Source organism: Eutrigla gurnardus (genome assembly GCF_963514095.1).
Source record: "Eutrigla gurnardus genome assembly, chromosome: 10".
Classification (NCBI taxonomy): domain Eukaryota; kingdom Metazoa; phylum Chordata; class Actinopteri; order Perciformes; family Triglidae; genus Eutrigla; species Eutrigla gurnardus.
In genome coordinates this window covers 11,681,524-11,695,833 of record NC_139924.1, presented here as the reverse complement: position 1 = coordinate 11,695,833, position 14,310 = coordinate 11,681,524, and the positions used below count along the sequence as shown (strand labels likewise).

The 14,310-nt window shown below is 42.6% G+C and overlaps 2 protein-coding genes across 6 annotated transcripts in view; both read left to right on the top strand.

The window, feature by feature from the left end:
- Positions 1–2,156: 2,156 nt before the first annotated feature.
- LOC311019910 (galectin-9-like) lies at positions 2,157–8,696 on the top strand. Its single transcript, XM_084019570.1, has 8 exons — positions 2,157–2,258; positions 3,086–3,174; positions 4,887–5,094; positions 5,377–5,496; positions 5,660–5,836; positions 6,526–6,614; positions 7,387–7,543; positions 8,301–8,696. The coding sequence occupies exons 1-8, from the start codon at positions 2,223–2,225 to the stop codon at positions 8,445–8,447; spliced, it is 1,023 nt and encodes a 340-aa protein (XP_083875696.1). The 5' UTR covers positions 2,157–2,222; the 3' UTR covers positions 8,448–8,696.
- A 1,298-nt stretch (positions 8,697–9,994) lies between these two features.
- myo18ab (myosin XVIIIA b) overlaps positions 9,995–14,310 on the top strand; it is a 123,775-nt gene continuing 119,459 nt past the window's right edge. For 4 of the 5 annotated variants that reach the window (XM_084019379.1, XM_084019371.1, XM_084019376.1 and 1 more), the window contains exons 1-2: positions 9,995–10,112; positions 11,701–12,796. In XM_084019379.1, the coding sequence (XP_083875505.1) occupies positions 11,792–12,796 (1,005 nt within the window). In that variant the 5' untranslated portion in view covers positions 9,995–10,112; positions 11,701–11,791. Of the gene's footprint in view, positions 10,113–11,700; positions 12,797–14,310 lie in introns of those variants that run through there. The other variant, XM_084019372.1, reaches the window with a different exon arrangement.

The window sequence follows — 14,310 nt, the reverse complement described above, 5'->3', positions numbered from 1 at the left end:
ATAGTGGAGCATTTAGCTGTCAAGGGGACAGATATTTTTCACAGGAGTTGGTGGAGACCAAAACAGAGCTAAAGGAGAGAGAATATTGGACTTACAGTCATCAGCCCACAATATTTCAAATGTGTCTCACTGAGCATTAGACGTCTTTTCAATGTCCTCTGTGCTTTAGCTCTCATATACCAATAGTTATTAGGCCATGCAGCATGGATTTAGGCCATATTTTAATAAATTAATTACAAATGCATAAGAAGTTGAAACATGTCTAGGCTAAGACTTGATGTAGACACTCAACTTTCACTTTCAACTCTGAATAACCCCGATCAAAAGATGTCAGACACATATACATCTATTGAACATATTTTAAACATCACATTGTTCAGTGGGGTGTTATGAGTAGCTTGTTGTGGAGGCATTGCTTGTTTAACTGGTACGATGGAGCCTAGGCCAAACCATGAGTAACAGCCAAAATACCCTAAATACCCCACCACTTTTTAATCCATCCTTTTCGCCTGGTTTCTATTATTATCTCCATCATATTTTGTGATTGACTGTGTCTCTTGTGGTGGCTGGAGTGTACGTAATACAATAAGTTACATTGTTGTAATTTAAGAGCAACATATCTTATCTGCACTCTTGTTACTGTTGTGTCACCTCCAGTGAACCCGGCTACGTCCCTCCTACGAGGCAGCTGACTGGTTACTCATCAACTACTACAATAAAACAGCCCTAACTGTTATTTGCTTGTGGACTGAGGAGGGATGTTACTGCTCACTAACCTTATGTCATGCAATGGTGCTCAAAATGCCTATCGCAAGTAAAAGCATTTTATTGCTGCATTTAAAATGTATATAAACACATTTAGTATCCTGAGTGAAATATTTTACACGACAAGTTAGAGGCTCCCTTTTAAAGCCTTATTTGTTATTATTTTTTTGTGTGCATGTTTCTCATTACTTCATTTAAAGTTGGTTATCTGTTCAAACTGAACCTGGTGCAACTGTTGCTCTTATCATCACGCGGTTTTGAATCGATCCGAGCCATTTTGCAAGATTGACTGCAGACATCTCTTATACAGTACGTATCTTGTTTGTATCCAAAGTTCATACTGAAGTCATCTTTCACTTCCTGTTTATGGTCTCATGGACAGGAACCTTAGAACCAAATCACACGAGTGCACAACCGGACAGTTTCAGCTCCTTTCTTTTTTATTTGTTCACACACTTTAAGATGTTTCCTGAATCTTTATGGCCAGCCTTGGAATCAGGGATGTTTCTCCAGTCTGTTAGATGAGTCATCCCAGGGAGAATAATTTGATTTGAAGTGATTTGTCTATATCTATCGTAGGAGGGCTTTTCTACCTGCTTGACTCGGGTCAGCCCTTCCAGTGAACATGTTTAAGCAGCCTTTTCAAACCGTCTGTATTACTCAGGCGGCAACCTCCACGTCTTCCATTGTAAATAAATGTAGATGACTTGAATCTACTGAATACAGAACGAAGGTGAAATGATGAGTCCCAATAGATGGAACCGGACCTGGAAGAGGCAGCTGGAGACTGTGATGATGACTCCTCTGATGAAGAGAGTACCGCTGCAGTAACCACAACATACTTTAAAATACATAGACTTCCTGTCTTTAATTTTCAGAAGAATATTCACTTGTTTGCATCCACCCTCATAGTGGCTTCTTCTTTTACGGTCTCAGAAGTGGCTGAAGCTCTCTGCCCTTGAGATGTCTGCTGAGGAGGATTGGAAGTTGACACTGACAACAACTGTGATCTTTTACATATCTTTCCTTTGTACTAATGGTTTTGTTAGGGCGGCAGTGGCTCAGGAGGTGAATAATCTGAAGGTTTCAAGTTCAATTCTGGTTTTATACATTTGTATTCATCGATATGTCATCAGGAATTAGATCTCTGCTTTAACTTCAGTTTGGGTAGTGTGAAACAGAGGCGAGCAAAGTGAGAGTGATGGAGCAATGCTAGTGAGCTGAACTATCCTGATAATATTTGGACATATAGAAGAATAAACCCAGTCACCATGAAGACAGAAACGAAACCTGAAGCTGATAACATTATTAACTGCCCGCCTGCAAGCTGTTGATTGGAGGGCTGTCGTTCTCACCGCCTACTGGAAGAAGAAATCGAAACCTAACTTGAAGCCTTGAAGTCTCATTTTGATTCCAGAGCTGCCGCTCAGCAAACCTGCGCACCTCTGCTTGGGATCATGGCTTTTAACCAGCAGTCACCTTTTTACAGCCCGGTAAGTGATCCAGTCTTCATTTACTGTCGGGGTCACCGCGGGTCCGGTACTCCGGAGGCTGGCTGACCATCGGATCGCTCGGACGAGAAAGACTTTTAAACACCGTGAAGCTGTTCCCACGATGCGTTAAGCTTCCTCATTCTGCGTGTGGTAATACCAGACCGTTACACATCCTGCCCCGAGATATGCAGCACTTTTCCGTTCCGTTTCAGAGTATAAAAATGAGGCAAGGCCTGCCGGTAACGGGAGGGAGCTGTTAAGGTTTGCATATATGAAGATTAAGCTGCATTTTATAGCGTCTTTACAATAATGACATGAGGTAGTAGACACCAACTCATTTATGTATTTTCTTCCACACGACCACAGAATTCATGTGGTTTCCGTCTATGTGGTTAAATAAAGATTCAAGTTGCTGTTAAGCCTGTGAGATGGGTGAAGCCAAAATTAAAGTGCCTTAAACTTGCATTCTCTCTGCTGGCCATCAGGGGGCGACTGACCCTACTTATCACTTGGTTTATTATCTCAGTATAACATTGTAAACATGTGTTTATGGTCTCAACCCTAAAGCAGGGGATGCTTTAGGGCGGGGCTACCTTGTGATTGACAGGTTGCTACTAGCGGCCTTGCTACCTAAACAAATACAGTTTATATAATTTAGACAAAGGCTACTGTACAATAGTAACCAGCCCAATCCAACCATGTTTTCTCCACTTTTTAGTGCCCAATATCACAAACAGATTTGCTTTTAGGTGCTTGATACGCAATAGCAAGTATATTAGAATCTAGAATGAAACAGCTGTTTACCTGTGAAGTCCTGTCCTTCCTAGAGTATCCCCTTCACTGGATCAATCCATGGTGGTCTGCAGGAGGGAAAGTCCATCAGCATCGGTGGACGAGTCTTTCCTGGAGCCGACAGGTCAGACTGCTCTGGTCACCTTTTGACCTCTCACCTGTCACAACATTTAGTGGCAGCAAAGCACAACATTTAACGTTTCATCAAACATTTTAACCCCCAAAATGTGTTTCCAGCTATCTATTATCCAAGTAGAGATTATTTCCTGCACTCTTATTATTAATATTATCTCTGGTTATGTTCATAATGCTTGTAATAATGCTTGTTATTAATCAGGGATTGTGTGACTTTTGTTAAATATTGCCTTTATGCTCCTTCTGTGAATCATTTCATTCTGACTTAGTTTAAGGTGTTTATTTGTCATTTGGATACATTATGCTTCATGATTTCTATTCATGTATTAAGGATTTTTGATTTCCAACAAAAAGGTTCTTGGTGATAATTTATTACGATTTTGTAATGATATTGATAAGACATGTAATTAACAACATAATAAAGGTACCTTGTTGAGTTTCAGGTCCGTCCCATTGTCACATCCTCAGGCTTTTCGAGCATCGATGCTGACCTACAGAAAGTGGACATAGTTCATAGCGTTGAGACGTTAAACACGAGGTTACCAGGGAACACCCGGAGGAATAAAAAAAATGTTAACAAAGAGGCACATGTGTGGCATATTACATTTACACAGAAAAATTAAATTACAACACTTAATCATTACAATCATATGAATGTCATCATAAGCTACACACCTGGTTTATTCATAAACCATTTATTTGAATTTAGCTTGAAGCCGTTTTAAATACACAAAAGTAAATACATTATTTGACAGTTATACTACGTTTGGTCTGGGATGATAAGAGCCTGGAAGACGTTCAGATCAGGCAAACCGGAGCCAGTCCTAACTGTAAGCGTTATCAAAGAGGAAAGTTTGAAGCCTACTCTTAAATGTGAGAACAGTGTCTGCCTCTCGCACCAAAACCGGAAAACGGTTCCACAGAAGAGGAGCTTGATGATTGAAAGCTCTGGCACACGCTCAAACTTAGGAACGACAAGTAACCCTTTATTATGAGAGTGTAGCGCTCTAGCAAGACAGTAGGGTTTAATGAGCTCTTTAAGATATGATGGTGCCTGACCATTAAGAGCCTTGTAAGTGAGGAAATGGATTTTAAATTCTATTCTGGATACAGGAGAAATATGATCCCTTTTTCTAGTTTTAGTCAGAAGACACACTGCAGCATTCTGGGCCAGCAGGAGAGATTTAAGAGATTCATTGGTACAGCCTGATAGTAAGGAATCACAATAATCCAGCCTCAAGGTGACAAATGCATGGACTCGTTCAACAAACTGTATATAACTGATATAAACTTTTTTTATTTTAATCCATTAAAATATGCAAGTGCTATTTACTGATTCTGATACTGACAGAATCGCAGTATCTTGATATCATCTGCGAAATATTGTGATATTGTTGTATCTTAAATGAATCTGTGATTCCACCCCTAGTCCACGTCTTCTTACTGGGAAAACAAAATGGGATCACATATCTCCAGTATTGGCCTCCCTACACTGGTTTCCTGTTTGTTTCAGGCCTGCTTTTACATGGACCAGCTCCACATCATCTAGCAGAACGATTCCATCTCCATACTCGTAGCTCCCAACTTGGAAAAGAACAATGAAGACAAATATTGGCCATTTATGCACACTAATTAGAACAAAAAGTGAAATAAGGACAGTTTGTTGTAGACCATGAAATGATGACTTGTGTCTCCCTCCAGGTTCCATGTGAATTTACAGTGTGGTTCCAGCACCAACGCGGACGTCGCCCTTCACATTAACCCACGCTATGACAGCTACCCCAGCTATGTGGTGGCCAACACCTTGCAGAATGGCAGCTGGGGCAGCGAAGAGAGGAAGCACAGCTCACCGTTCGTTGCTGGCTCCACCTTCACCCTCAGCATCACAGTCTCCCGTGATTCCTACCAGGTCCGTTTGGTACACAATTTGTTTTGGACATTTACAAATCCTTCTTTGTACATGCACATCAGGTCATTTTGTTACATGCTGTATGGAAATGATTGTCATGCAAAGAATATGTTTCTATAATACAATTACTTCTCAAGTTTGGGGAAAGTGGGGAAGAAGAAAGGAGGGTTTTAACAATAGATTTCAACACGTTTAAAACACAATTTTCATCATTTAAACATTATTTAAAATGTTCTCCATTCAGAAATGAGACACAAATACAATTTGATATTTTCTCTGCAGCTGAACATCAATGGCTGTCACTTCATGGAGTACAAACACCGTATCCCGTTTCACCGGGTGGACACCATCGCTGTGGCTGGGAAAGTAGAAATTTCCTCCATTGCCTTCCAGAACCCGATGGTGAGGGTGCGACCAGAATGAAGTATAACATTAAATGTGTTTCATGTACTTTATGTCAATGCTGTCGTTACAAATAATCCCATCTGAGACATGAATTAACATAGTACGTGAACAGTATTACAGAAGAGTGAAAGAGATTAAAGTGGTTTCCTTCTGTGTTTAGTTTCCTGCTCAGCCTGTGTTTGGAGCAAGCGTAGCCTATCCCACCCAGAATGCCTATCCTGCTTTTTCGGGATTTCCGCCGCAGCCTGGATTCCCTTCACAGCCTGGATTCCCGCAGCCTGGATTCCCCTCGCAGCCTGGATTCCCCTCGCAGCCTGGATTTCCTCCTGCGATGCCTGTGAGTATCAGGCAGGGTGGAGTTACAGTTCTACAGTTCTTTAGCACAAATTGCAAAAAAAAACCCACAAAACAAACAAACATGGACAATATTTATATATCTATATATTTATTTGTTCCATTTACAAAGTAAGCAATGTTTAAGTCAAGCTACCATGGTGTCGCTACCATGGTGGTGTCGCTACCATGGTGTCGCTACCATGGTGGTGTCGCTTTCATGGTGTCGCTACCATGGTGGTGTCGCTACCATGGTGGTGTCGCTATCATGGTGTCGCTACCATGGTGGTGTCGCTACCATGGTGGTGTCGCTATCATGGTGTCGCTACCATGGTGGTGTCGCTACCATGGTGGTGTCGCTATCATGGTGTCGCTACCATGGTGGTGTCGCTACCATGGTGGTGTCGCTATCATGGTGTCGCTACGATGGTGGTGTCGCTACCATGGTGGTGTCGCTACAATGGTGGTACCATGGTCGCTCCTCCACAGTCCAAATATGTCCATTTCTTATATACAGTCTATGGTGTAAATGTGGGAATGCGGGATCTACTCCCCTCCCTCTGAGGATGCCATACAACAAACTAGGCAGCCAGTTAATTCAAGAATAAACATACATTATGCAGAGTATGAAAACATAATGTATATTAATTAATTATTATTATTAATTAATTTTCCCATTGTGTCCCTTTACAGGCTGTTCCATACAAGAGCAGCATTAGCGGTGGACTGAAACCTGGCAGGACCATCACTATCCAGGGGACTGTTAGCCCCAATGCTACAAGGTCTGAATTTGATATGAAATGTTACTGGAATTTACTTTGAAATAACATGACAAACCACTAAACCTCAAGCTGGAGGACTACATCGTTGAGAAATAAGGGTATAAAGTCAGTAAAAGACACAGACTAGTTTTAAACTGTTGACTAAACGTTTGGCCCCAGGTGTCCATGACTCCAGCTAAGCAATACTACTAGTTGTTGGTACTCGGGTACTACATTCTCGTGAAGATGATATCTCAGGAATCTTGGGAGGCTATTTCATTACATTTGCCACTCACTTCCACTTGGACTCAAGGTTTAACTGATTAGAATTTTGCAATACCTCCTAGCATAGTAGCTCTCCCTTTAACATGTCTGGGTGTCTCCGGCCATTCGAGGCAATGGTCCAAATCAATAAGCAGGACTGCTCATTGATTTTGGCATGTATGTATCTTGTTTTGTCAGCCATTTAACTTGCTGGATTAGCCCATTGCCGAAACTCCAGTTTGTTTATTTTATCCACAGTTTCTCAATAGATTTTCCAGATAATGTCCTATATCAGGTGTAGATAGATATTGCACTGGGAAACTACAAATACCAATGTTCTGTTAAAAATGCAGTACAGTCTTCTAACACGAGGAACATTTTGGTACACTTCAAAACGCTACTGCACAACCAGTGAAGACTTATACTTAGGCTTAGTTCCTGTGAGCATAAACTGACCTTTATTTGTGAAACTGATGACAGTTCTCCTTTTCAAGAATCTAAGCATGCATTCATGCCGGTTTCCTCTCAGGTTCAATGTGAATCTCAGCCACAACTCCGGCATCGCACTGCATTACAATCCACGTTTCAACGAGAACACTGTGGTCCGGAACCACAGCCAGGGGGGGCAGTGGGGCACCGAGGAGCGGGACGGAGGGAATCCTTTCCATCGGGGGAAACCTTTCACGGTACCACGGCAGACACTTCACTGATGGCACACACTGAACAGGTGGAGGGGGAAAGTGTGCTTCCTTCACTCCGATAGACTCCACAATTTAGGATGGAAAATTATTTCCGTCTAAAAAGTGTAAAGAAGTTCAATCTCTGGATTACTGGAAATTATAATGAAGACTGTTGTTTGAGAAATCTGTCTTTATTCATTTAGAATAGAATTTGGTGTAATGCACAATACTCGAGTTTGACTGAAAGGACATACAGAAAGACACTGAGCTATACTATTAACAAATGAACATTCCCTACATCAGGATAGTAACAATAGCACTAGCGCCCACCAGAGGTCACATAGGATACTACAGTTACAAGCTCTGCACTGGAGCATTTTAAGGTCAGAGGCACTTGTTCTAGTAATTGTAGAAGTAGCTTTATTGTCATTATATTGCAGGTCAGACAACAATATAAATTAATTTTAGACAATTAGACAATTAAAAACCATTGGAAGATGTTCCTCTAACAGCCAGAACATGATCTACAACATTCAAAACCCGTTTTGAACAGGCGTTATGTTCTATAAAAATATTCTACAGCCCACAAATACCACTGATAACGGTAAACTAACAATACACACAAAATCGCTAGTATAATTAACACATAATATAAATACAAAGTACTTACAGGTATATGAACGCACACAGTGTCGTAGAAGACACTCATTCATGATGTTTCTTTCTTTTAGTTCTTTCTAAAAATGCCCTTTTCCCCTTTCAGCTGACCATCTGTTGTGAGAATCACTCCTTCAGGATTGTGGCCAACGGGATACAGACACACACCTTCAGGCATCGTGTCACTCCCCTCCGAAACATCACCGGTCTGGAGATCGATGGAGACATCAACCTGACCACTGTGATCGTGTAGAGGACCAGGACCTGTGGCTGGTCCTGATGGCCTCACACACAATGTGGTTTCCCTGACATTGCATTTCTAAACCATTCCATGCTAATTACACATTGCTATCGTGTATTTGCTTCTTGTGTATTCATACTACAAATAATCATTTTAATATTTTTACATGCTTTATGTTTCCTGAAACAATTCCTGCTTGAAGAGAAAATACACCAATAATCAGGTCCTGTCATTTCATAAATAAACTTTATTATGGTTGAATTCAGTTGTCTTGTGTTTGTCCATAGCTGTTCTGAATAATGTCACTAAGGTGCAAGGAGACAAGGATCAAGGATAAGAAACTGCAAATCACAACCCCAAAATAAGCCTTGGATTTTATTGAACATCACACTGAATGCAGCTAACAGTGAAAAATGCCCAACAGGGGATTTGTCAGATTTTTGAAAAAGAAATTAAGAAATCAATACTGCCTCTTAATTGTGCAATCATGAATGTTTTGGAACCATTGAAATTAAAGTAATGTATTTTGCTTTGATGAATTATTTCCATATCTGTGGAACTTGATACAATAAAATGCAAGACAATGAAACAGCTGTAGAAAATAACATGCTAAATATGCTATAAACACAATAAATAAATGTTACTTTATTTCTATTTTTTTAATCTGCCAGCAAATTAAATGCAGCCTGCTGGAATCCATTTCTACAGAAGATGAATTCCTAAGATGCTGTGTGCAATATAATAACCTTGTTTTGTCATTGACTAAGTTCATCTTACCTTAAAGGACCAGTGTGAAGCATTAAGGGTAATCATGGCAGAAATTAAATATAATATTAAAAAGTATGATTTCTTTACAGTGTAATCACCTGAAAACAAGAATCCTTTCTTTGTTACCTTAGAATGAGCCGTTTGTAGAGGAATGAGCTTAAAACTCAAACATGGTTCCCTCGTCTTGAAGGCTTGTGCTTAACACTCGCTTCAGACAATTTATTTTACAGTAGAAAATAGATCAGCAAATACCCCTCGCATGAATAGTGAAGCTTTTTCATGTCTTTAAAAGAGGTGGTTGCTAACACGTGGCTAAATAAGACTACAGATATTGCGGGACACTTACAGCAGAGCTATATTAATATGATGTGTGACATGAACAAAATGGACATGAAGGATTCATGTTGGAAAACTCAAAGTAAAGACTTGCAGAGAGAAAAGAGACACATCAAACTTCTGTTATGGAAAATGTGAGATTTGAACAGGCCCACACCTAGAGCCGAGCAATACGGAATGATAATTTACCACAAATCAAATCATGAAATATTATAGCCCACATTTTTATAAAATATTGTTAAAATGAACGTTAAATTTGTGGCAGAGCTTTAGTCCACTGAGAGCTGATCCAGCTGTGATCGCCAGAAACAGATTTGGGATGCACCCCATGTCTCCAGCAGATTGGCTCACAATAGTGCACCGGTCGGGCTGCAGTACAACACATTCCCAGCAGGGGTCGCTGGTCGCCCAACTTGAGCCACTGTCCTGAAGCCGTGAGAGCAGCACTGGGCGCAGCCAGCTATGATAACGTTAGCTCAAAGCCAGTCTGCGGCTCCTGTCCCTTCTGTTCCAGCCGAGCTGCACCCATTAAAGAGGCAACCAGCGGGGCTGCTTTTGCTCTCCTGGAGAACAGTGAGTATTTCTCATTATAAAACAGACACATGTGAGTCTAGCGAGGGGGACATGTCTTTGTTTGACAGCAGTGTTGAGGCAGGCGGTCGGTTTGGACCATTTTCACAGGATCTCCAATGTGTTGTTGCAGGATTTGCTTCACCAAAAATGAGGGCAAAGAACTAAAGGCTTGAGCCAATTAAGCTATTTAGCTAGCAAGGCGGCTCACTGGAAAGTTAAACAAAAAGTCAATGAGTTACTTCTGGCTAGTGGTTTCGGGCCGTTTTGGGAGTTTTTCGGTAAAATACAACAGCACATATTTGTTATTAGGTAACGTTACCCCCACCTACGAAACGGTAGCGCGGCTAGCTAATGTAGCCAAAAAGCTACACCTATTTTAGCCCTGTCACGCTTTTTGTCCCCCTGACTTCACGTTGAATGCGGAGTGGGGCTGATACATGGCTTTGTGTGCCAGGTGTTAGCATCGTTTTCACCCGAGTGTGTGACCAGCAGAGAGCCGAAACAGCGCTGAGCCCCGTAGTTGTAATGCTCTCCGGACACAACGTGAAGCTAATGTTGATGGAGGAGACGTCCATCCCGGTGGGACTGAAGACGTTGGGACTCCTGCTTGAATTTGAGGAACCGAGTATTGTTTCGGCTACCAGAGCTTTGCCTTTGTTATTGTCGGGTTGTGTTTGCAGTGCTAAACTGTGACACCTCCTAGTTGGGAGTATCCCGAGTAAGAGAGGTCCATAATTAAAGTAGGAGGTGGCTGTTTGTTTGCGCTGCCCCGCGGAGAGGAGTCTCTGTTTGTCACTCACCCTAATGAGGACCAGGCTGGAGGGTGTCTCTCTGCCGGGCCGCTGGTGTCAGGCTCCGGCAGGAAGACTCGCTGATTTTTGTTTGAGGGTTGAGAGAGACCCAGTTAAACATGAGGCCAGGAATGTGTTTTCAGGGCTGCCAAGCTCCTCCGAAGGGCCTCTGTAATGTCAGCGTGTTGGAGGTCTTAAGTGATCCGGTTTTACAGGGGCCCTCTACACATGTGCGAGTTACAACGTGCTGAGAGACTTTTGATGTCGCCTTAGAAAAATAAATAGTGGACAAAATATGCAATATAATATTCAGATGCTATGGTATTTAATACTAGGCATGGGATGATGTGAACATCTCAAGTCACGATTATCCTGCCAAAATGACTGCGATTCACGATATTATCCTGGTAAATCAAAATATGGCTCAAACTCTTAAAATTTAAACATGCTGGTATTAAATAAGATGATCATAAATAATCATCTCACTGCATAAATAAAAGGATAAATAAGTGTTTTAAATCATCCCTATTTAACATGCTTGCCACTTCTGTCAGAGCATATTGCCATTTCTGAAACTAGATCAGGGCAATACATTGTAATAATGCTGACATAATACTATGTAATTGCAGCTAGTTTTAGTTCTCCTTAAGGTTAATACATTGTCAGTGTACAACACAGGGTTGACAATGAAATGTAGTCCCTTTTATGTTGCATAAGAAAAACAAACCGCATGTATTACCTTTTTTTCCATTTTGTAAGTTTGACACAGTTCGCTCTTCTCTCGTCTCTTTCCCCAGGGGATTCGTCCCTGTTGATCGCAACAAAATCACCTGTGAACTGGATGAAATTAGTCACAGTGGACGGAAACGCAGCATTTAGTTTGTCACTATGTTTAGTTTAATGAAAAAGGATAAGGAGAAGGAAGGGAAGAAGAAGGATAAGAAGGAGAGGATGTCTCAAGCAGAGCTGCGCAGCCTGGAAGAGATGAGCATGCGGCGTGGCTTCTTCAACCTGAAGAGGGAGGCCAAGCGTGAGTCCAAGAACAAACTGGAAATCTCCAACCCCATTCCCATCAAAGTGGTCAGCAGCAACGAGTTCACCCTCACCGACATTGAGTCAGATGGCTTGAGCAACCGAAGCAGCATGGTTCTGGATGACCAGCTGAGCGCTGCCAGCTCCACTGATGACCTGAAGGGCGAAGGACAGGACGGACATCGCGGCTCGGTACGTGATCGCGTGGCTCACTTTGGTTCACTTGCCAAGACGAACTCCGCGCAGGTTGGTCAGATGATGAAACGCTTCTCCTTCTCCCAGAAGAGTAAAGAGGAGAGCCCTTCAGAGGGCTCCACTCCCTCAGGCCAGAACTCTGCTGCCCCATCCCCACAAGTGGAGAGCAAAGTTTTCAGCATGCTCCGCAAGCACAGCCTGAAGCAACAGCCTGAAGTAGCACCAGCCACCAAAAAAGTCTGCATCCCTGAAGTGGTCGACAAGACCTTCCCAGCACAGCTGCAGCTGCCGGCTGTGGTTGCACCAAGTGTACCAGAAATACGCGAGCTGGAACTCCAACGCCGCAACACTGGTGACTTTGGATTTTCCTTGCGTCGCACCACTATGTTGGACCGCAGTCCCGATGGAGGAGTATACAGGCGTGTGGTCCACTTTGCTGAGCCCGGTGCCGGCACAAAGGACCTGGCGCTGGGGCTGGTTCCAGGCGACCGGCTGGTGGAGATAAACGGGCGGAATGTGGAGAACAAGAGCCGGGATGAGATAGTGGAGATGATCCGACAGTCGGGGGACACGGTGAGGCTGAAGGTGCAGCCCATCCTGGAGCTGAGCGAGCTGAGTCGCTGCTGGCTGAGGAACACCGAGGGGCTGCGAAGGGAGGCCAGACATGTAAGCAGCTTGTCCACTTTCTATGTCCGAATGGATAAAAGGCACTGTTGCTCTCTCTCTCTCTCTTTGCCAAGAGTGGCGCTCTGTTTCGATGTCTTCCAATCTAATATCTTTCAGTGTTTTCTACCAGTTTTCTTCAGCTTCAGAAACTTGTTTTCACAGGGTTATTTACTGCAAGGGGAACACAACAATGTCTCAGGTTCTCAGGGATGCAGTGTTTGACCTCCGCTTTACTGACCAGCTGTTTTTAAGACTCCAGACCTCAGTGTCTGATCTTGTGGTAGTTGATGCTTGCTGGATGACACCAAAGTCAAGGTCTTCTGCTAACTTTTTGTGACTTATTTTTCCTTTTCAAAAGAATGTTTTAGGCCTAAATTGATTGAAAGAAAAGCGTGGCTGTTGAACTTGTGCTTTTCTCGCCAAGATGATGCATTTTATGAGAATACCGTTAGTTGTCTGTCTACATACCTTATTTTGTTACAGCCAATCAAATCTTGCATAAAGCAGTTAAGTTCTATCATAGACAGAGATGGTCACACTGAACCAGCTACAAGAGAGACATGGGCTCTGAAGAACATTATCTTTCCTGCTGAAGTCTCGTTCTTATCTAACTCACTTCCAAACATAAACACTCTTGTCTGCACTTTATCTTGTTGAATGAGACAACAACAGTCATCGGGGGGAAAAGGGCACTGCTGACGGCAGTTTGCAGGCTAAATAGCTAATTGGTGTAGAAACAGATCTAGAAATGTCTCTCGGGTCTGGTTAGATGCTGGTGTGGTCCTTATTCTTTGGTACCACTACTATCAACATGCTTTCTTCCCATGACATTCCCTATGGTGTAACACCCAGATTCTTTTTGACTACAAAAAGGATGACTTAATGGGATTTCAGCTGGACTTTCACATACAAACAAATTCAATGGATCTCCAAGTTTAATATTTATTTCCAAAGCCTCTACTTTCCAAAGACATAGATGAATAGAATTAGCTGAGTGTACTCCAGTAGGGCTTGCTTGTCGGCATCAGAGGGCTTTGTTTGTTTGCCTTCAGTGGCTGTGGACCAAGTGTCCTTGTGACACTGTTGGACTGAAAGGGACTCTGGTCCCTCCTCTCACCACAATTCAATTAAACTGCTCTGGGAGGCAGGGACTGACTCCGTGTAGCCCATGTTGTCATTTTCCTTGCTGGAGGTGCAAGCAGTGACCACACTGGCCTCCACACTGGCTGTTTGTCTCTTAGATAAGAGACTTACTTTGTGTTATGGGAGGAACTGCTTTAATGATTTCCATGGGACAAACAGGAAGTGCACACCGGAGGGAGCTTTGTTTAAGTGTAGGTAGCATTTGGTCAAACACACACACTTCCCCTCCTTTAACTTCATGAGCCCATCTCTTCAGCTGATTTGTGTGTGTGTAAAACAGCAGGCCTGTCTGTGTCTCTTTGTCCAATTTAAAGGATATTACCTGCTCAGCTACTGGTTCAAATAAAGGCGAGCCCACCGAAGGGCCATCA